A 23,837-nucleotide genomic window follows, 5' to 3' on the forward strand; every position below is an offset into this window, starting at 1 on the left:
GTAACAGTTGATAGTGTTTATAGCACCCTAAAATGTAATACAACTTGATTTTGGCAAATTCATACAGATGATCCTAAATTGTAACTCTTTAGCTGAACCCTGAACTCAATTTGAACTCTTCAATTCATTCATTTCATTAACAAAGCTTAGTGCTTCTTTATTAAAATGCTGCTGTGCAGTTAATAATTTATTAAGCCTTCATAAGAAAAGCCAGATAAAAATGTACCTTGAATCTTAAGCATTTGTTTTGGGGAGCATTTTATGAAATAAGTTTTGAGGCCAACCTTGGTAAAAGGAGTGGTAGGATAAACATTATTTAATATGTACAACTGTTTCTCTTTCCTTTTTATTCAAGCAGAGGAATTTGGATGTCTCTTAAATAGATTATTTCCCTTCTATTGGACCTACTGTAGATCTACTTCATATGCGGGAGAGTGTGTACATTTGACTTGTATTGTGTGGAAAAACTGGAAAACAAATGTTTTTCAGCTAGACTGAGCAAGTTTCATTTGGTTTGTGGGGATGTTTCTTAAAACTAGAGATCTCTGAGCAGCAGTACAGTACACATCCCTGTTAATCTGAGTGCTTGTATTAACATCTTTCCATATGGTGCATATCGTTGTTCAGTTATTTGAAGATTGCTATGCCATTCAGATTACAAGATTTGTCTGTTTGTAATAGGAAGGTAGGAGCCCTTTTTCAGACATTTCAAGCACCCACATAATCCAACGGTAAATGCTGAAGAAACAGCAATCAAAACAGAACAGCATCAACAGCAAATCTGCCTGTAGCCCTGGAATATATAAAATATTCACTATTCATTCTTCCTTGGAGGCCTTGTAATTATGTTCTGTAGTAGTGTTTGGGATGAATAGGAGTTTAAAGGATTTCGAACTGTTGTGGGTATTGCTTCTGACCAAACCCTCAGTGAAGTTGATTTGTCCTCTAAAGATGTCATGATTGTACTTTCGTAGTCATTCATACATCAAATTTGAAATAAGGCTAAGTTGTATGCAGCTCACCATCTTTATTTCATAAGTTTCTGTGATGGGGTTTGCAGACCCCACACTAAACCAAGGCATGGCATAGAGCAGTCCTGGGCTAGGGAGGCCCCACCCCTCAGCAGCTGCAGGGCATGCTCCAGAGGGATAGTTTATAAGAGCACTGGTAGCCCAGGGGAAAGGGAGGAAGGAGCTAAAGGCTGCACCATGATGCGTGGAGTTTTTTGAGAAGTTGCTACAGCATTGTTAAGGCTACTCTGGAAACAGAAACTACTAAAGTTCGATACTTTTAAATTAGCAGGTCCAGATAACTTGCATCCAAAAGCTTTAAAAATGCTGGCTGAGGAGCTTGCTGGACAGTTAATGTTTCACTGAATCATGGAGCACTGGGGAAGATCCAGAAGACTGGAAGAAAGCTAATGTGCCAATTTTTTAAAAGGGTAAATGGGATGACCCAGGTAATTATAGGCCTGTCAGTCTGACTTCGATCCTGGGCAAGATAATGGAGTGGCTGATATGGGAGTAGATTAATAAAGAAATAAAGGAGGGTAAGATAATGCAAATTAACATGGGTTTATGAATGATAGATCCTGTCAAACTGACTTGATATCATTTTTTCTTTTTTTTTGGATGAGAGTAAAAATTTTGTTGATAAAGGTAACAGTGTTGATGTAATAGTCTTCTGTAAGGCATTTGACTTAGTGCTGAATGATATCTTGATTTAAAAACTAGTATGATGTAAAATTAACATCACACATTATGTAGATTAAAAACTGGCTAACAGAAAGTTCTCAAAATATAACTATAAACAGAGAATCATCATCAAGTGGGTCTGTTTCCAGTGTGGTTCAGGGATTGGTTCTTGTGTCTACTTTATTTAACATTTTTATCAATGGATTGGGAAGAAAACATAAAGTAATCATTGATAGTGTGCAGATGACACAAAAATTCAGAGTGATAAATAATGAAGAGGACAGGTCACTGATTCAGCGTGATCTAGATCCCTTAATAAACTGGGCACAAGCAAACAATATTGGTTTTTAATATGGTAAATGTATACACCTAGGCCATACTTACAGGATGGGGGACTCTATCCTGGGAAGCAGTGACTCTGAAAAAGATTTTTGGATTGTAATGCATAGTCAGCTGAACTTGAGCTCCCAGAGTGACACTGTGGCCAAAAAAGCTAATGCAATCCTGGGAAGCATAAACAGGGGAATCTCACGTAGGTATAGAAAGATTATTTTATCTCTGGATTTGGCACTTTAAACAGAGTCTACACTGTGTGCCCACCCCCTCCGACTTTCACTTGGACTTGGCATCACTATCTCCACTGAGCAAGTGAGGTTGAAGTTAAGCAGTGGTGTAGCCAGGTTCTAACAGCAGGGGGAGCGAACACATAAAAAAAGGCACCACCCGCCACGAAGCAGCAAAGAAAAAAAAAAAAGAAAAACCCAAGTCTTGCCACCGAAGACTGAAGAACCCGCCACCAAATTACCCGCTGCCGAATTGCTGCCGAAGACCCGGAGTGACTGAAGAACCTGCCACCGAAGTGCCGCCGAAGACCCAGATGTGCCGCCCCTGTTGGGAAGCGCCCCCGAGTGAGTGTAAAAATTAAAAAGGCGCCACTTTGGGGGAATGTGCTCCGTGGGAGCGGCCGCTCCCCCTAATCCCCCCCAGCTATGCTACTGAAGCTAAGGTAACACCTTCTCAATTAGGGCATATTAAGTACAGTTCTGCTGCCCTTTATTCATACAAAAAGCATAACATTATTTTATTTTACCTGTGTCCAAATCTAAAGTGAACTTTAACCCAAAACATCCAAAATTGATCACTTTGCAAAGCAGGTCTGATTACTGATCATGTAGGCAAAGCAGTTGCATCTATGCAAATGCAGTCTGCTCCTGAAGTCTTTTGCACAGTTCCTCAATAGTTGCTAGGGGAGAGCTTATTCAGATCATCTGTCCAGCTTCAATGGCTACCCATTAGTTGGCTATGGATCTCTTTAACCACAAGGACTTCTGCTTTCTGTTATTGATGAGTGAAGCTCACAGAGGTTCAGAGGTTGAGTTCAGTTTGGATAAATGTCAAAACGTTTTGGTTGCTTATTCAAACTTTCCAGATATCTTGGCTCTGCAGGCTAGTCTCTGAAAATCTTGAGAGAATGTGCTTTTGTGAGAGATTTGACAATTCCACTCCTAGCAGTGACAGCAGTTTATCTAAAAGTATCAGAATCTTAACAGTTTTGGTTCTAGAAATGGAGGAAGGTTAAAAAATGGTGACTCGTATCCCTTCCAAAATGGTTCAGCCATCCCTATTTTTCAACTGTGGTTGCAAGTCCACTCTGGTGGTAGATTAAACGTTTCATCCTCTTCTTTCTTAGTAGTCTTTGGGATACAGCCTGATGAAACCTTTCATGGAGTGCAAAAATCTCTAATCCATCCACAACAAATTGTGTTTTTGATTGGGGCAGTAGTCTAGCTAGCGGGGTGCAGGGGAAGCAGCCGCTTCCCCTCAGCACTTTTGACATTCCGGCACTCAGCAGAGTCCCGCTGGCTTCACAGCATGGAGGGGCTGCAGTGGGGCGCCCGGCTCGGAGCACAGGAGAAGAAAGTGAGGGACGGGAGGAGGCGCTGCTGCTGCCCGGGCACAGGTGCTGCTGCTGCTCCAGTTCTCTGGGCGGTGGGGTGCAAAGTGCCCCCTGAGCAGCGCCGCCTGCAGGGGGATGTACCGGCTGCTTGGTCTCCGTTCCCCATGGGGAGCCGGCTCTTAGGTTGCGCCAGACTCAGCCATAAAACGTAGGGGGAGAGGTTTGGTTTCCAGTTACTGGAAGCGGCTTTCTCTTTTGGACTCTTTCTCACGGGGAAAGCATGGGATCAGCATCTGGGGAGTTGGCGGAAATCCAGCCAAAAGCTGGGCTACTTCTCTTTTAAACTCACTCCCAGCACCGCTGTTCATAGTGACCTAACGGCTTCGCCTCCCCCACCCCCAGCGCCCGTGTTCAAATTTGTCTATGTTTTCTCTGTACTGGGCTGAGCTTTGCGCTCCGGGGAGCTCACGTTCAGCCCCATCAACCTGGCAGGAGAGCTCAGCGGCTCTGCCGTCTGCGCCTGGACTGCTCTCTCCCGGGCCCAGCGAGCCAGGCGGTGGCATTCAGTCAGGGACGCTTTTCCCTGGTGCTGTGGGGGAGAAGGAGGTCGCTCATCAGAGGCACCTGGGCAGCCAGGTAAGCGCGGACCCAATGAACCAATGAGTGGGGTGTCTGGGGGGGGGGAGGTCAGGGACCGACCGTCCGCTCCCCACTCACGACACGTCCGAGACTCCAGCCCGCCTGGAGCTTCCCGCGCACCTCTCCCCTCCCCTTCTCACAGCGGCCGCCCAGCACGGTGTCATGGCTTCCCCCGAGGTCGCTCGGCAGCTGGTGAGTCCCACCCGGGGGCGCGTGAAACTTTCTCGCCTCTTCCCCCCACTCCCTCCGACCGCACCCTAAAAAATTCCTTGACCGGGCCGCTCCCGGACCCCTCCTCCCGGACCGAGCCCCTCCGAGGGGGGTTGCAGCATGGCCGCAGCGTGGCCAGAGAAGCCAAGGGGGGTGGAACGCGGCGTGGCCGGAGGAGCCAGCAGGGGGGCGTGGAGCGGCCGGAGGAGGAGCCAGGGGGGGGCGTGACCAGAGGAGGAGCCAAGGTAGGGCGCCTTTTTTATGTTTGCTCCCCCTGCACTTAGAACCTGGCTACGCCACTGGATTGGGGCATTGTTTGAAAATATATATGTATATTTTAACCCAAGCCTGTGAGGTGCCAAGCTTCATAGAGTTTGGTTGGTTTTGTTTTTTGGGGGGTGGGAAGGGGTTTAGAGTGTCTGGATTTTCTTGTTAAACAAAGTAAAGGCAAATTGTCATTCAGTCAAATTTTATTTTTATTCACATATTAATTTTGAAGCACAAATCCAAATATTAAACTCCATGTACAAATCTACTGTGCGGAAGTCTCTGGTTCAAATTCTGGTCTAATTCTCACTTCTCTTGCTGGCAATAAGAGTGCTGTGAAGTGCTAAAGAGGTTATCCTGCTTCACTTGAAAAACCCTTCAGCTTGATTCAGAAGCAGTACCGATAAGTTTCAAAGATAGTCCCAGGCAGCCTTATTTACCCAAACAAATGATGATTGTGGTTTTCATTTTTGTGCTTGATTATGATTGCTCAGTGCATTGAGGGGTGAATCCTGGAATCCTTGGGACTATCAGAAGATGAAGGCTGCAACCCCATTTTCTGGCTCTCTGGGGAAGCTACATCAAAATTTCACGTGCTTGTAATTGTGATTTCCTCTATAAATCAATAAGTTATTTCATTAATACAAATCTGAAAGTTCCTATTTTCCTAAATTCAGATTCTAACTGCCTGTAGTTTTAAAACTAGTAACTAACTGGCCACTATAGTAAAATTAGCCATTGCCATTTGTATTTCTTTTTCCTCTTAGTTTAGCGTCCATGAAATTTGGCTGGAATTAATACTCATAAAATAAAAACAGCTGGCCTGATCCTCTTTCTTACCATCATTTTTTGTCTGTTTTTTCATCCAAGATAGTGAGTTGAATTAAAAAGCTTATTTAACACATAACATAGGGAAAAACAGAGAGAGGTAATTCCTTTACAAATAAATGCTAACACCCTTATTTTTTTAGTCTGGAAACCTTTAAAATATGGATGCGGTTAGATTAAAAAGTTAGGGACTTTGGTTTCAGTAAATGTAACACAAATTTCCAATGTGGAGGGGAAAGGCTATCGTTGGACATGCACTTGACTGAGATTGAAATCCTTCTTTTGTAGACTTTGGTTCGTGTACTGTGTTTTGGGTGGCCATTATCCCATCAGCAGTAAATGACCTGCAGTAACCTCTAAGGCTGAAAGCTGTTGCTGATCACAGCAGTTTTGTGGTCAGTAATGTGAAAGAAACAAACCTTTTTTGTCACAGATTTCAGAGCAGAATTTAATCTCTTAGGACTAGTGATTAGAGTCCTAAACATGGGGCGAGGTGAAAGATTTGTTTCCATTGAAGGGAATTTTTACACTCAGGGTATGTCTACACTACGAAATTAGGTCGAATTTATAGAAGCCGGTTTTATAGAAATCGGTTGTATACAGCTGATTGTGTGTGTCCCCACATAAAATGCTCTGAGTGCATTAAGTCGGTGGACCGCGTCCATAGTACCAACGCTAGCGTCGACTTCCGGAGCGTTGCACTATGGGTAGCTATCCCACAGCTCCTGCAGTCTCCACTGCCCATTGGAATTCTGGGTTGAGATCCCAATGCCTGAATGATGCAAAACAGTGTCGCGGGGGGTTCTGGGTACATGTCAGGCCCCTCCCCCTCCGTCAGAGCAACGGCAGACAATCGATTCGCGCCTTTTTACCTGGGTTACCTGTGCAGACAACATATCACAGCAAGCGTGGAGCCCGCTCAGCTCACCGTCACCATATGTCATGTGGGTGCCGACAGACGTGGTCCTGCATTGCTACACAGCAGCAGCTAACTAATTGCCTTTTGGCAGTAGACGGTGCAGTATTACTGGTAGCCTTCATCGGCAATCTGGGTGCTGGCAGACGTGGGGCTGCATTGCACATAGCAGCAGCCCCTTGCCTTTTGGCAGTAGATGGTGTATTAAGACTGATATCCATCGTCATCATATTGCAGTTCAATCATGGGCACCTGGGCAGACATGCTCTGTCCTATCGAACTCTCTTGATGATGATGGCTATCAATCAGTCTTAGTACATTATTTTCTGCCAAGCGCCCAGTATTTTCTGCCAAGGACCCAGAAGATACCGAGGGCAATCAGTCATGCTGCACCGTCAGCTGCCAGCTTAAGATGTAAAAAATAGATTTGTTCTGTATTCATTTGCTTCCCCCTCTCTCCGTGAAATCAACAGCCTACTAAACCCAGGGTTTTGAGTTCAATCTTTGGGGGGGCCATTCTGTGTGACAGTTGTTTGTATTTCTCCCTGATGCACAGCCACCTCTGTTGATTTTAATTCCCTGTACCTGTACGCCATGTCGTCACTCGCCCCTCCCTCCCTCCGTCAGATACTAGTTTCGCGCCTTTTCTCAGACCATACGCCATAGCACTGGGATCATGGAGCCCGCTCAGATCACCGCGGCAATTATGAGCACTGTGAACACCACACGCATTGTCCTGGAGTATATGCAGAGCCAGGACATGCCAAAGCAAAACCAGGACCAGCCGAGGAGGCAATTGCAGCGCGGCAACGACATTGATGAGGAAATTGACATGGACATAGACCTCTCACAAAGTACAGGCCCCAGCAATGTGCAAATCATGTGTTACTGGGGCAGGTTCATGCCATGGAACGCCGATTCTGGGCCCGGGAAACAAGCACAGACTGGTGGGACCGCATCGTGCTGCAGGTGTGGGACGATTCCCAGTGGCTGCGAAACTTTCACATGCGTAAGGGCACTTTCATGGAACTTTGTGACTTGCTTTCCCCTGCCCTGAAACGCCAGAATACCGGGATGAGAGCAGCCCTCACAGTTGAGAAGCGAGTGGCGATAGCCCTGTGGAAGCTTGCAACGCCAGACAGCTACCGGTCAGTCGGATCACAGCAGCCCCCACAGTAGATTTGCCCACTCCAAATTGATTCCCAAGTTGCCAGGGCAATCAAAGACCTGGTGATATCAAGGGTAGTGACTCTGGGAAACGTGCAGGCCATAGTGGATGGCTTTGCTGCAGTGGGATTTCCAAACTGTGGTGGGGCGATAGATGGAACCCATATCCCTATCTTGTCACCGGAGCACCAAGCCACTGAGTACATAAACCTCAAGAGGTACTTTTCAATGCTGCTGCAAGCCCTGGTGGGTCACAAGGGACGTTTCACCAACATCAATGTGGGATGGCCGGGAAAGGTACATGATGCTCACGTATTCAGGCACTCTGGTCTGTTTCGAAAGCTGGAGGAAGGGACTTTCTTCCCAGACCAGAAAATAACTGTTGGGGATGTTGAAATGCCTATCGTGATCCTTGGGGATCCAGCCTACCCCTTAATGCCATGGCTCATGAAGCCGTACACAGGCAGCCTGGACAGTAGTCAGGACCTGTTCAACTATAGGCTGAGCAAGTGCCAAATGGTGGTGGAATGTGCCATTTGGACATTTAAAAGCGCGCTGGCGCAGCTTACTGACTCGCTCAGACCTCAGCGAAAAGAATATCCCCATTGTTATTGGTGCTTGCTGTGCGCTCCACAATATCTGAGAGAGTAAGGGGGAGGGATGTTGAGGCAATCGAGGGATTTATGGCGGGGTGGGATGTTGAGGCAAATCGCCTGGCCACTGATTACACACAGCCAGACACCAGGGCGGTTAGAAGAGTGCAGCAGGGGGTGGTGCGCATCAGAGAAGCTTTGAAAACCAGTTTTGTGACTGGCCAGGCTAGGGTGTGAAACTTCTGTTTGTTTCTCCTTGATGAACCCTTCACCCCCCCACCCCCGGTTCACTCAACTTCCCTGTAAACCAACCACACCACCCTCCCCCCGCCCTCTTCGAGCACCACTTGCAGAGGCAATAAAGTCATTGTTACTTCTCATTCATGCAATCTTTATTAATTCATCACAGAACTAGGGGGATAATTGCCAAGGTAGCCCGGGAGGGGTGGGAGAGGAAGGAAAGAAAAGGACACACTGCAGTTTAAAACTTTAAAACTTTAGCACTTATTGAAGGCCAGCCTTCCCAGGCTCGGGCAATCATCTGGGGTGGAGTGACTGGTGGCCGGAGGCCCCCCCACCATGTTTTTGGGCGTCTGGGTGAGGAGGCAATGGGACTTGGGGAGGAGGGCTGTTGGTTACACAGGGGCTGTAGCCTTTCCTGCTGCCTTTCCTGCAGCTCAACCATACGCTGGAGTATATCAGTTTGATGCTCCAGCAGCCGGAGCATCGACTCTTGCCTTCTGTCTACAAGCTGACACCACCTATCATTTTCAGACCGCGATTCAGCCCGCCACCTCTCCTCATAGACTCATAGACTTTAAGGTCAGAAGGGACCATTATGATCATCTGGTCTGACCCCCTGCATGCTGCAGGCCACAAGACCCTTCCCTGGACTCTGCCGTTGAAGTCCCCAATCCTGTGTTTTAGTGACCTCAATCGGCAGAGACCCTCCTGCTAGTGATCCCTGCCCCATGCTGCGGAGGAAGGCGAAAAACCTCCAGAGGCTCAGCCAATCTACCCTGGAGGAAAATTCCTTCCCGACCCCAAATATGGCGATCAGTAAGACCCCGAGCATGTAGGCAAGAGTCTCTAGCCTGACCCTTGTTGGCCATTATACTATTTACGTACCATCGCTTGGTTTTCCTTGACTACTATGTTTTACCATTAAACCATTCCCTCCATAAACTTATCTAACTTAATCTTAAAACCAGACAGGTCCGTCGCCCCCACCATTTCCCTCGGAAGGCCGTTCCAATATTTCACCCCTCTCGTTCATATTGTGCTTTTCTGTAGTCAGTCATTGACTGCCTCCACGCATTCTGCTGTGCTCTTTCAGCATGAGAGGGGACATCTGGAGCTCCGAGAACATATCCCAAGTCCACCGTTTTCTCCTTCTAATCTTCGCTAGCCTCTGCAAAGGAGAAACATTTGCAGCTGGTGGAGGAGAAGGGAGAGGTGTTTAAGAAAAGACACATTTTAGAGAACAATGGGTACACTCTTTCACGTTAAATTTTGCTGTTCACATTACACAGCACATGTGCTTTCGTTACAAGGTCGCATTTTTCCTCTTATATTGAGGGCCTGCCGGTTTGGTGTGAGAGATCACTCATGCAGTGCCAGGCAACAGATTTCGGCTTGCAGGCAGCCATGGTAAGCCACAGTCTTTTGGCTTTTTTAACCTTCTTAACATGTGGGAATGGTTTCAAACAGTAGTGCCCTCATTTCCCATACCAAGCACCCATTGGGTTGGCCATTTAAAATGGGTTTGCAATGTAAAAGGAGGGGCTGCGGTTTCCGGGTTAACGTGCAGCACAAACCCAACTAACGCCCCTCCCCACACACACCCATTTCTTGGGGATGATCACTTCACCCCTCCCCCCCACCACCGCGTGGCTAACAGTGGGGAACATTTCTGTTCAGCCGAGCAGGAACGGGCACCTCTGAATGTCCCCTTAATAAAATCGCCCCATTTCAATCAGGTGACCGTGAATGATATCACTCTTCTGAGGATAACAAAGAGCGATAAGGAATGGATGTTGTCTGCATGCCAGCAAACACCGGGACCATACGCTGCCATGCTTTGTTATGCAATGATTCCAGACTACGTGCTACTGGCCTGGCGTGGTAAAGTGTCCTACCATGGTGGACGGGATAAGGCAGCCCTCCCCAGAAACCTTTTGCAAAGGCTTTGGGAGTACATGAAGGAGAGCTTTCTGGAGATGTCCCTGGAGGATTTCCGCTCCATCCCCATACATGTTAACAGACTTTTCCAGTAGCTGTACTGGCCGCGATTGGCAGGGCAAATTAATCATTAATCATTAAACATGCTTGCTTTTAAACCATGTGTAATATTTACAAAGGTACACTCACTAGAGGTCCCTTGTGTGCCCTCAGGGTCTGGGAGCACGCCTTGGGTGAGTTCGGGGGTTACTGGCTCCCGGTCTAGGGTGATAAACATATCCTGGCTGTTGGGGAAACCGGTTTCTCCCCTTCCTTGCTGTGAGCTATCTTCATTGTCTTCATCCTCATCTTCCTTGTACCCCGAACCCGCTTCCCTGTTGCGTGATTCTCCATTGATAGAGTCAAAGCACATGGTTGGGGTAGTGGTTGCTGCACCCCCTAGCATCGCATGCAGCTCCGCGTAGAAGCGGCATGTTTGCGCCTCTGCCCAGACCTTCCGTTTGCCTCTCTGGCTTTGTGGTAGGCTTGCCTTAGCGCCTTAATTTTTATGCAGCACTGCTGTGCGTCCCTGTTATGGCCTCTGTCCTTCATGGCTTTGGAGACCTTTTCTAATATTTTGCCATTTCGTTTACTGCTATGGAGTTCAGCTAGCACTGATTCATCTCCCCATATGGCGAGCAGATCCCGTACCTCCTGTTCGGTCCATGATGGAGCTCTTTTGCAATCCTGGGACTCCATCATGGTTACCTGTGCTGATGAGCTCTGCGTGGTCACCTGTGCTCTCCACGCTGTGCAAACAGGAAATGAAATTCAAACGTTCCAGGCTTTTCCTGTCTACCTGGTCAGTGTATCTGAGTTGAGAGTGCTGTCCAGAGCGGTCACAATGAAGCACTGTGGGATAGCTCCCGGAGGCCAATAACGTCGAATACCGTTCACACTACCTCAATTCCGACCCGCTAAGGCCGATTTTATCGCTAATCCCCTTGTCGGAGGTGGAGTAAAGAAACCGGTTTAAAGGGCCCTTTAAGTCGAAAAAAGGGACTTAGCCGTGTGAACGTGTCCAGGCTTAATTCGATTTAACGGTGCTAAATTTGACCTAAACTCGTAGTGTAGACCAGGCCTCAGCTATGGTAAATGGTTTGGAAATTCTTTGTGTAGATAAGACAGAGGGATCAAAGCATGATATTACTTATTACTTTCCCTAAGAGACTATAACAGTTAGAGGGAGGTGTTTATGCATGAATACACAATGGGCTTGATTCACCCTGCTGGCGTCGGATGAGATGCAAATTGCCTTTTTGCCCTCCTGCACCATTCTACCTTTGGGTTCTGCAGAGGGAGGACAGCTTTAAACTGCACCTGGGCTCCCAGGGTGACTGAAGACGACTGGGGGATGCACTGAAGTAGCATGTCCCCCAACTGCCCTAGCCATGCACCCTCCCTGACTGGTGCCAACCTCCCTTAAGGCTGTAGTGTATTCCTGGGGGACACCCTAGTCAGTGGCTCTCAGCCTTTCCAGGCTACTGTACCCCTTTCAGGAGGCTGATTTGTCTTGCATACCCCAAGTTTCACCTCACTTAAAAACTACGTGCTTACAAAAGCAGACATAAAATTACAAAAGTGTCACAGCTGACTGTTACTGAGAAATTGCTGATTTTCTCATTTTTACCTTATATTTATAAAATAAATCGATTGGAATATAAATATTGTACTTACATTTCAGTGTGACACTTGAGTCTGTTTTTCACTTGTGGGCCTTGTGTGAAGCCCGAGCCCCAGGCAGTGTTGCTGAAGCATGTTACTTAGCTTTGTGGGGCCCCATGTACCATAGAACCCCAGGCAGTTACCCTGTTTGCCACCCCCTAATGCCGGCCCTGCAATTGCAACTCCCCTAAACCCATACCTCAACCCCCCCGGGGTCTGCCACCCCCAGGTTGAGAAACACTGACCTAGATTAGTTAAATACCCCCAGAAGACCTCAAAGTACCCCCAGGAGTACACGTACCCCTGGTGAACCACTGCCTAGTAGATACTGGACATTTTGTTCTGCTGCAAACACCTCCTGACAGATGTTCTGAAAGTGTAAACCAAGGCAGGATCAAGCCTGAAAGCTCTTATTTTCTTTTAAAATAGGTGTTGATGAATAGTAATTGCTTAGATATAGCTTTAAAATATTAATAAAAGATGGAAAATGCAAATCAATTAATCAAATTTACTCTGTTTTAGAGGAGAATTTTGTTCTGATTTAAACCAAAAAACATCTCAAAGAGAGGAGAGTGCTTTGGGTGTTAATCTAAGCACAGGACTGACAAACAGGAACTCTAGTTTTAATTCTGACTATGCCACTGACTTTATTAGGTTGTCTTGGAGAAGTTACATAAGGCCAGGTTAAAAAAAAAGCCTCCGTTTCATACACAGAAATGATATTGAAATACCCATTAGCGTGTGCAAACTCCCATTTTTCTGTGCAACTGTGGCAATTGCACATGTATATCCAGAAACATTCACGCACTTCTGTGTAGAGGCCTCTGACTTCCCTTTTAAAATTGTCCTTTAATCTCTTTGCTTCCATTTTTCCATCTATCAAATGGGAATAATAGCTACTTATCACCTTGACTTGCTGTTGTGAGGTTTAATTAGTTAGTTTGTAAAGTGCTTTGAAGATGAAAAAAAAAAAGCACTGATGCTATAAGTTCTAATTGTTGTTATGCAGTTTTTTATGTCATGGCCATTGCAATTTGTCTCTGCTTTTTAAATTTGTTTTCTTCTCTCCTTGTTGTATTATTAGTGTTCCGATCTTGGATACCATGCAAGTCTGAACAGAGCCCTAAGAACATATCTCTCTGCAGAATATAACCTTGAAACCTCTAGACATCAGGGCCTAGACATCATTGAGAATGCTGTCGACAGCTTGGAGCCACGAAGTGACAAGCAGAGATTCATGGAGATGTACCCCACTGCCTTTTGTCCGCCAATGAAATTTGAGTTCCAGTCTCATATGGGTGATGAGGTCAGTAGTTAGTGACTTCTTAGAGACAAATAGGGTAAATCCAAACCAATAATTTCTGTTTCTGCACAAAGGAAAACTTCCCTGTTGTGAATTCTGAATTATTTTCTGCAGAATGTGGCTTTTATCCACTTCTACAAAGAATCTAGTTAAAGTGAAATGTAAGCCAGTATTATTTACGCAGACACAAATAGATCAGCAAACAAAACCTTTGGCAGATCTGGAAACATGCTATTCAGAGCTGCTCAAAATAATTCTGATGCAAGAGCACTCCTTTGTTGTTGTGTTTTGTATTACACTATAATGACATTGGCTCAGATTTCTCTTTGCTTCCAAGATGTGCCCAACACAGGAACAGAGGCAATGATGGCTTTATATCACCACCACCCACTGGGGCTTCCCAGTGCAACTTAGAGGGGCCTCAGAGCTGTTTTACACTGCACTTGGAGCATGATGTCTGGAGATTGCCAGAATGCAAGTGGTCTCCAACCATGCTCCTATTTTCCACTACATTAGGGACTGGTGGAGGCATAGAATGCTACAGCATCTGGGGATTTCCCTTCCACAAGGGAAATCTTGGATGTGCACTGCTTTGTGGCCCTATAGCCATAGGCGCCGACTTCGTGGGTGCTCCAGGGCTGGAGCAACCACGGGGAAAAATTGGTGGGTGCTCCCCACCCCGTCCCCCCCGCCTCCCTCTCCTCCCCTGAGGAGGAGGCGAGGAAGAGGCGGAGCCGGGGCAGGGATTTGGGGAAGGAGTCCAATAGGGGCAAGGAAGGGATGGAGTTGGGATGGGGACTTTGGGGAAGGGGTTGGAATGGGGGGCAGGGGTGGAGTCGGGGCAGGGCCGGGAGCGGAGGGGGCGCGAGCACCCACTGGCGCCAGGAGAAGTTGGCGCCTATTCCTGTAGCAGCCAAAAGCCATATTGCAGAGGACCATCAAGGCTGCTATCTATTTTCATAGAATATTGTGACTATTTCTACATCTCCATAGTACATACATCCTCCCTTTGCATTTTCCAAATCAATTATTTTATTACATTTTTAATAGTTTCAACAGCAATTCATCTGGCTTTAAAGAGAGTGACAGAAGCCAGCGTTGGTGAATTGAAATTTTCTCTGAGTCTAATAGTCATTTTTGATTCTTTGTTAGGTTTGTCAGGTCAGTGCCCAGCAACCGGTACAAGCAGAGCTTATGCTCAGGTATCAACAGCTACAGTCACGACTGGCCACACTCAAAATTGAAAATGAAGAGGTGAGATTTGTCTCTACTTGTAAAGTGTGATAAACAGCATTTTGGGAGAGGGAGGATTTCCACCATGGGATGCTCGTATCATAGGCTGGGGGAGGCTAAGTCTCCCCAGACAGCTCGGCGTGGCCCCGCCCCGAGGCCCCTCCTGCTTGCTGCTAAGCCCGTGGCCCCAGCCCAGGCAGGCTGCTCCCCTTCCAGGAAACATGTTGGGGCTGGGGCTAGGGTGGCTGACCTGTGGGCGGGACTTGGAGTGGCTGGGGCCCCCCAGGCGCTGTGGCTGTGCCACCCAGCGTACGGGGCTGGAGGCACTTGGGTGGCCCAGAGCTGAGGGCGGGGGGGGGGCACACTGAGCCTCGTTGGGGTGATCAGGGGCGGGGCCTCGGGAAGAAGGGGGGGCCAGGCCAGGGGCTAGCCTCCCCAAGCCCATGGTTCACCTGCCACCCCTGATTTCCACTGTGTCAAAAACTAAAATACATAAATTAGACCAGTAGTTCTCAACCTGCAGCCCAGTCAGCACAGAGCTACAGCCCATGTGAGATCCTCAGGGCCATACAGGTAGTATTGGATGCGGCCGACAATGGTAAATATGTTGAGAACCACTGATTTAGACTAAAATGGTTTAAATCTATACACACAATTTTCATTTACAATATCAAATATCTATAAACATTTCAGAGGTTAAAAACTGTACCCCAAAGGTGAAATTATGCCTTAATACATCTCAATGCATCACCGTCAGTCAGAGGAGCTACACAGAAGGTGTAAAGCGCAGAATTTGGCCCTACAGATCATTGAGTCCCCTGTAGAAATGGATCAAACCAAAAACACCTCCACGGTTTGGTACAAACATCCATTGTTCTTTTAGGAAAGGCCTGGAATGAAGTCAATAATGAGTCAGAATCAGTTATAAGTGGTTTAAAAATGTGTGCATTTGAGTTTGTGTATTGCTTTCAGTGAGAATTCATTGTGTGTGTTTGAGCTTGTATCTATCGATTCCTTTACATTTAGGATTCATTGAAAATATTCTTATTTACGTGGATATTTTTCAGCTTAAAAAAAACATGATGCTCAGTGTTTCAGCTAATGCTTCTCTTTATTTGACCCAGATGTGTAACACATTAATTTGCTTTTTAAAGAAACACTTGTATTCCAGCCAGTGCATTTATTTTTAAACCAAATATAGTTCAAGATACTCACAATTAGGTGGTTGTCGTGGTTTTAAACCAATGGCATTTGTTGAAACTACTGCACTTTCCTTGTAACTGCTCAGTCCACCTTTACTGAAACTAATGTATTTAAGCGAAAACCACCATGTTTCAACTCTTGGCAATACATGTGCATGTCAGCCAATGAGTCTTTGTTGAAATTAGCACAGTAAATTTCCCCCTTTTCAGTACCTCATAGCTAAGGTCATTGGTAAGCCGCTGCAAGGAATCTCCCATTGCAGCTGTTTGCATGGACTTGTTTTTATACAGATGAACACAGATTCTAGATTTATTCATATTCCATACATTTTGAATTTTCAAGTTTTAACATTATTGCTTTTATATATTTCCATCTAGATAGAAAGATAGATAGATAGATAAATTAAAACTGTTACTTTTATTGTCTCCTACAAAATGGAATTTGTCAATTTTGGAGGCAGTTGCTGAGATTCTAAGAAGTATTATTAGCAGAATTACTGAGATCTAATTATTATTTAATTCCCCCTCTCCTCTCTCTACCATGGATTTAACAAACGGCTATTCCCCAGATTGCCAGCTCTGAAGGGTGAAGGAATTTTGGCTGAGTTCTATGGCTGCAAGGGCAGAATCTTTGTTATGCTCTTAGCTAGAGCTGTTTATCCATGGTGATATTGAATGCCTTTCCTGATGATGGCTCACCTAGTAAAAGAAAGTTGCTCTTTTCTTTATATGTATCCGAAGAAGTGGGCTGTAGTCCACGAAAGCTTATGCTCTAATAAATTTGTTAGTCTCTAAGGTGCCACAAGTACTCCTGTTCTTTTTGCGGATACAGACTAACACGGCTGCTACTCTGAAATCTTTTCTTTAAAAAGAATAAAAAAAACTAAGGGCTCTTCACACCACTCTGGCAGCATATGGGGGCCTTAAAGTGTGCATAAATTATACTTGCACCCATTTTAAAGAAGTGTAAATGAGAATCTGTTCCTAAAACTAAAAGCCATGGCATTTTCTTACTCTATTCATATCCTGAAGGCCTGAATCAGAATCCAAATACTTATTTAATAAACTATTTAAATTCAGAAAGTAGCTCAGATTCACCATTCAGGAGATGTGGGGGGAAAGCAAGATTAAAGTGAGAGAAGGTAAGAAAGGGTGTTTGATTGCTCACCACATGAGTGCACAAATATAGGGAGAAGCAGGAAGCTCATGATAGTAGGCCAGGGCATATGAATGGGGAAGCATTGTTTCACAGAGACAGATGTGCTTGTGCAAAGGAGGTGTATGTACAAGTTACTTTATGGAGCAAGGATGCAGGTCACCAACTTCACCTCCAAACATATTCACTACCGCAGAGCTTTATGGTACACACGCTATCATCTGGATCTTATCACTTGTCTTTTCATGGTGGAGATGCAGTGTATCTCTTGTTCTGTTTCTAGTCATCTGTCTACTCTGAATGGCCATACTAGCTACACAATTCTGCAGCTAGTAGGAGATGCTGCAATAGCTGTGTAAACTGTACCTTCTTCCATCTTCTCTTCATCCATATTGCACCTGTGGGTTATAGACATGATCTTTACAACACATCGAACCCCTTACCAACATAAGCTTATTGTTGCACCAGAGTTTCTCATGGCAGCACACAGTGCCCTGCCAGCCATGGCATCAGATGTGCTCAGTCATATTTTAATCTGGGGAGCCAACAGTTCAGGTTAGAGTACCAGTACTGTTTCTATTCACTATCACTTTTTTTCCCACTTTATTGTTCAGAGGACAAATTCTGAGGTTGTTACTCAGTCAACAGGAGAGCAGTCTATATTTGCTTATAGTAACTTATTAAAGCATAGAAACAGACCTAGGAACCAATGATCTCTTTTTTCTATTCTACACCAGTGTAGATCATGTCACTTGCTATTGTCATACACCGCAGTTCATTCACAAAGCATGTAAGAGTGAATTCATTTCAGTAACTAGTTTCCATTGTAAGCTGCTTCTAGAATTTATCTTCTTTTCTATTCCATAAATTGCACTTATTCACACCAGGTTAAGAAAACGACAGAAGCTACTTTGCAGACAATACAAGACATGGTCACCATTGAGGACTATGACGTGTCAGAATGTTTCCAGCACAGTCGTTCTACAGAGTCTGTGAAGTCAACAGTCTCTGAGACGTACATGAGTAAGCCCAGCATTGCAAAAAGAAGAGCTAACCAGCAGGAGACTGAGCAGTTCTATTTCATGGTATGTTGGTTGCTTCTTCAGCCATGTGATCTGGTCTAAACACCTGTAGTAAGTGTTTTCAAAAGGAATTGAAGTAACAGATAAAATTAATCCATTGATTTTCATCTCTGCAGAAATTCAGAGAATTCCTGGAAGGGAGTAATCTCATCACAAAGCTGCAAGCAAAACATGACTTACTGCACAGGACACTTGGAGAAGGTAAATAATGCAGAAGATACTGAAAAGCAATTCTAGGGTGAACCCACTAAAATATTGAAAGTGTATGCAGTGAAAAATTACAAAGCTCAGAGTCCTGGTACCCAATAAATATAGGCCTGATTTCTTTACCAGTCATAATTCAATGCAATGGTTAGAGCCTTTTCCTGCACAAGAGAGAGCTGTAAACTGGTTTTATTTCTTCAATAGATATTAGTTTGTATTTTGCAAATATAATAATGTGGACAAATGAATGCATTTGGGAATGAAACTATTGAATGAAACATCTGTGTTTTGATTTGAGAAATAATACAATACTAGGCACATGCTGAATTAAAAGCTGTGCAAGACGTCCTGTTTTTGCTTCCTGAATTTTTTTGCAGAGAGAGTGTTGTAAACACATAAATGGCAACATTCTGTAAGACCCCTATCCTGCAACTGGAGCCACCAGCACAGACTCTCATGCCCTGCAGAACCCCACTGTGGCTCCACTCCAGGATGGGGACCAGCCTTTGGGGATCTGATTGCAGGATCAGGTGATCATCAAAAGAAGAACTAGGGAAGTGTCACCAACTGACACACTGAAGAACCAGGGAGGGGGAGACAAGCAAATGAACCCATTTACCACAAGACAGCATTAGCGAGTGGGGGCCCAAGAGATGCAAGATGCTGGGGAAAGCAGAAATGATGGAAATTTTGTGATAAAATCTGTTCTCAAAAAAGTTCCACCTGTTCAGTCAGGATGGCAGATCCAGATTTGCATCCAGATCACAGATACAGTTTGTATAAAAATCCAAACTCAGACGGAATCTAAAATTTTGATAGCATCTGGATCCTGATCACCCCGATCAACCTATGTCTTCTTACAGACAGATCATGTACCTGGGGTTAATATGGGATTTGTTTGTCAAAGTTAAATAAACCACCATTAAATCAATTATCAAGCGGTCAAGCCAAGCAGAATCATGAGTAGACTGACCAGGACATGCAGGTGAATGAGAGACAGACACTTGGGATGGAATTAATCGGTAAGCCACAACCCTATTAATTATACCTTGCGGAGGGGAACTACAGTGCCTGCCCTGTGCTCTCACAGGACTTTAACCACAAACCAAACAATAACTTGGGCACTGCAATGATAGAGGCCACAGGGCTGGGGACTGTTTCAGTCCGCAAAGACTCCAGGTCCCTCTCTTCTGCTGAGAACAAGGTCCAACAGTGAAATCCTGGGTCCTTGTTTACCTCTGGGAGCTGGCCCTTTTAGTCTTTATGCGCACAGGACACCAGCCACAAGTTGCAGTGAGTCAGTGGTCATACCAGCATTACATGAATTGTGGAATTCTTCTGCTTTCAACCCAATTGTGCCTCCAGGAGGCTGCAGGGAAGGTGGAAAAACCCACTGGACCTCATGCCAGTTTGCCCTAATGGGAAAAATTCCTTTCTGATCCCTAGAAATAGGTGACTGGTTAGACCAACAGCATCATAAATGGCACATCTCCAAATCTACAACTAATGAAGGGGAGGGAGGGGCAGCTAACAGTAGGGTAAGAGACTTTTGAAACACCCAAACTAGCTTAATAGGTGGAGGAAGAGAGGTGCATCCAGCAGCCCGCCATTCAGGTGGGCCCATCTCCCCTGGCCCAGTTAATGACTAAGTGGAGGACTAAAGGAGAAAGGAGCAGTGGGACAGCCCCCATTCTTCCATCCTTGTGCTTCGGTCTTCTCTCACTCCCTGCTGTACTGAAGGTGGTGAGAAGGTAATTAGAGAAGGTGTTTTTTGAGTATAGATAAATCCTATAACAAGCAGTCTTAAAATTCTTCACTGGTTTCTTTAAACAGATACATGGTCATCCTGAAAAAGGATTCTGTAAAGTCTAGGTTATCCAAAAATTAACTTAAACTTCCACAGCTGTTTGGGAAACTGATTCTTCTCAATTTATATATATATATATACACACCTCTACCCCGATATAACACTGTCCTCGGGAGCCAAAAAATCTTACCACGTTATAGGTGAAACCGCGTTATATCGAACTTGCTTTGATCCACCGGAGTGCACAGCCCCGCCCTCCCCCCCCCCCCCCCCCGCCGGAACCCTGCTTTACCGCATTATATCCGAATTCGTGTTCTATTGGGTCGTGTTATATCGGGGTAGAGGGGTGTGTGTGTATATATATATAATTGTGTTGGTAATTTATCATTAAACTGTGACATAAATTGATAGTTTATACCAGGGGGTCTCAAACTGGGGGTCGGGACCCCTCAGGTGGTCGCAAGGTTATTACATGGGGGGTCGCGAGTTGTCAGCCTCCACCCCAAACCCTGCTTTGCCTCCAGCATTTATAATGGTGTTAAATATATAAAAAAGTGTTTTCAATTTATAAGGGGAGTCGCACTCAGAGGCTTGCTATGTGAAAGGGGTCACCAGTACAAAAGTTTGAGAACCACTGGTTTATACAGACGCAGTTTCTAGGAATTTTGGTGCAAAAACAAATTGTACATAAGTTGTAATGCCAAGTCATATATTTCTGACAAAACTGATTTCGTAGCCTCTTGAGACAATACTACGTTAATTAAGAATAGATATGGGTACACCTTGTATACATAGAATAGACTGAAAGAGAGAAAAGGAAGCTATTTTAGATGTACCTATTATATGGCTTAGTAGTTAACAGAAACATGTAAAGCCTTGAGTTCTCTTTTCCCTTTGCATACATTCATGTAGCATATGATTGCTACCTTCATGACTTTCATTGTCTCACAGAATTGTACTAGAACTCTCATGTAATACCACCCCCAAATACAATTCCTTTGTGGCCACATTTGCTGGAAGTGGCAGAGCCCTACCAAAATTAGGACAAAACTCTGAGCAGGTGGCAATGCTTTGTCAGGTTGGGTATGTCCTTAACATCACTACACTGTAAAACTAAGGTTCTGTCTACACTAGTAGCGAGGGGTGTGATTCCCTAGCTCGCATAGACATACTCATGCTACCTCTCATTGAGCGGGCGCTAAACACAGTGATGTGGTGGTACAGACTAGCTGAGCCAAGTATGTATCTATGGGGTTCAGGCAGGTTTTACTGAGCACAGTTAGCCCATGCCACTACCATGCTACCATGCCTACCCTACTGAGCTAGCGCAAGTATGACTACTCAAGCTAGGGAATCTCACCCATAGCACCTACTGTAGACCGAGACTAAAACAAGCTAAACACTGCAAGCAAACGTCACCTGAAGCCAGAGGACACCAAAGGAAGCTTTTAGCTTTTTAGCTGAGGTGATAGGCTACCAAAGTTAGTTTAGTTGCTAAAGTTCCGTTTTTATTTCAGTATTTATTTATTGTGGTGAACCTGAATCTTGAGATTTGGAAAAATAAATAAGAGATGTTCATCTTCGAGTGCTTGCTCATGTCCATTCCACGTTAGATGTGTGCGCACCGCATGTACCATTGCTGGAGATTTTTCCCTTAGTGGTATCCATTGGACCGGCTCTAGCACCCTCTGCTGCCGCACGTTTATGCGCCAGTATAAGGGGCACTGCCAGCTCCACACCCTCTCTGTTCTTTCTTACCACCTGTGACGGTTACTGGAACAGCTCCTCTTGCTTTGGCAAGGTGTTTTTTCAGTGTCTTTTTTTCTCTTCAATTTAGTATGTTAGTGTAGTAGTAGTAGTGTAAATAGTATTAGTGTAGTTAGTCCCCCTCCTTTAGTGTAGAGGGGCTCCCTTTTCCCCTGGGGCCAGGCATGCCCCAGTCCCCGGGCTTCAAGCCTATGCCAGTGAGCGACCCACACTCCAGTTGTCTGAAGCCTCTGGGAGAGGCTCACGTACAAGAGCGCTGTCAGATCTGTCGGGACATTAAGTCTTGTATGAAGAAAGACAGAGAGGATTAGGGTGACGAGATGTCCTGATTTTTATAGGGACAGTCACGATTTTTGGGTCTTTTTCTTATATAGGCTCCTATTACCCCCCATCCCCTGTCCTGATTTTTCACACTTGCTGTCTGGTCACCCTAGAGAGGATAGATTGAGAGCTATCCTAATGGAAGCCGCTCTTAGACCAGTGTCCGAGCCAAGCCGATTGGATTGGGCACCAAGCGCTTCAGTGCGAAGCGCCCCTCTGACATTGCATGTTTCTCGGCACCATTCTTCATCTCCAGTGCTGAGGAAAAAACATAAGAAACAGCACTCCAAGAGAAGACACTCCCCAGTGCCAAAAAAAGGCAAACAGGGGGAAGGCAGTGGAGTGCAACCCACATCAGGCCACTCCCCAGTCCTATGGCTGCACTGTCAACTCTGCCCCGAGAGCAGTTGAGCTCGGTGCAGGAACCCCCCGCCCGCGCCAGGAAGTCATTGCTGTGCCAATGGGATTGCAGTGCCTTCTACCCCGGAGGCCTTTGAAGCAGCCAGGGACTTATTATCTCTCCCGGTGCTGCCGATCCCAATGGGACAACTGCCTGCTCTGATGAGCGTGAGCAGAAGAGAGCATGGAGCTCCAAGCTCTTTCCCAGCACCAGGGCCCTCATTACCTTCCAGAGGAAAGCCAGACCTTCTTTCATCTGTAAGCTCATCCCCGATCTGGCACCAGTCCCCGCACCCGTGGCACCAACTGGCAGAAGCAAGGGGTACTGCTCCCCTATGGTCACCTCAGGAGGCCTCTTCTTCAGAATCTGAGATGGAGTCCTACACCCGTCCCAAGAGTCACTGGCGGTATCCATCCTACATCCCACCGGATTCCGGTGTAGGTCCCCTCACTGGCACCTGGCTGTCAGGGCAGTGGCCGATGCAGTGGCCGTTCTGGAATCTATGGGGGTTTCCCCCGGTATTGGGGCCGTCATCCCACTGATCCTGCTCAGTTGTGTCTGAGAGGCTGGGTCCCACACTGCTGCATTCGGCACCGGAATTCGACTCTAGTACCAAGCCTGGTACCGACGTGCAAGATGTGGGCCTGATGGAAGTAATAGGGACAGAAGAAGAGGAGAAAGCTCTCCCTCCGGTACAGGCCTCTTACTTCTCCTCCCCAGATGAGTCTGTCTCGGGGCTGAGCAGGAGAGCGCCTCAGAAGCTTCTAAAGAGAATAGCTGATAATCTGGGGGTAGAGGTTCAGATGTTCAAGAAGTTCATAGCCTCACTGACATTTTGGCTGAAGCAACGCCATCTAAGGTGGCCCTACCCATCAATGAGGCTGTTACGGGTCCAGTCAGAGCCCTGTGGCAGACTCCATCTTCTCTCCCTCCCACTTCAAAGAGGGCAGAGGAGAAATACTATGTGCCAACCAAAGGGTACGAGTACTTATATTCTCACCCTCCTCCTGGGTCCCTAGTCATAACAGTGGCCAATGAGAGGGACAGACAAGGCCAGGCAAGTTCTACCCCCAAACAGAAAGACTTAAAGAGACTAGATCTGTTTGGCAGAAAATTTTATTTAATGAGTGGATTGCAGCTTCATATCTCTAACCAGCAAGCCCTGCTGGGGCGGTCCGATTACAATATGTGGGACTCTAATGAAATTTAAAGACTTGCTGCCTCATGATGCCAGGCAAGAGTTTTCTGCCCTCTTAGAGGAGGGAA

General features: G+C 45.9%; 1 protein-coding gene across 2 annotated transcripts in view; it reads left to right on the forward strand.

Annotated features, from left to right (window-relative positions):
- SRGAP1 (SLIT-ROBO Rho GTPase activating protein 1) overlaps positions 1-23,837 on the forward strand; it is a 245,843-nt gene that overhangs the window by 169,649 nt on the left and 52,357 nt on the right. For both annotated transcript variants that reach the window (XM_054025469.1, XM_054025478.1), the window contains exons 7-10: positions 13,181-13,402; positions 14,552-14,653; positions 17,878-18,075; positions 18,189-18,273. In XM_054025469.1, coding sequence (XP_053881444.1) covers positions 13,181-13,402; positions 14,552-14,653; positions 17,878-18,075; positions 18,189-18,273 — 607 coding nt within the window. The remainder of the gene's footprint in view (positions 1-13,180; positions 13,403-14,551; positions 14,654-17,877; positions 18,076-18,188; positions 18,274-23,837) is intronic.

Source organism: Malaclemys terrapin, chromosome 1 (genome assembly GCF_027887155.1).
Source record: "Malaclemys terrapin pileata isolate rMalTer1 chromosome 1, rMalTer1.hap1, whole genome shotgun sequence".
NCBI classification, from domain to species: Eukaryota; Metazoa; Chordata; order Testudines; family Emydidae; genus Malaclemys; species Malaclemys terrapin.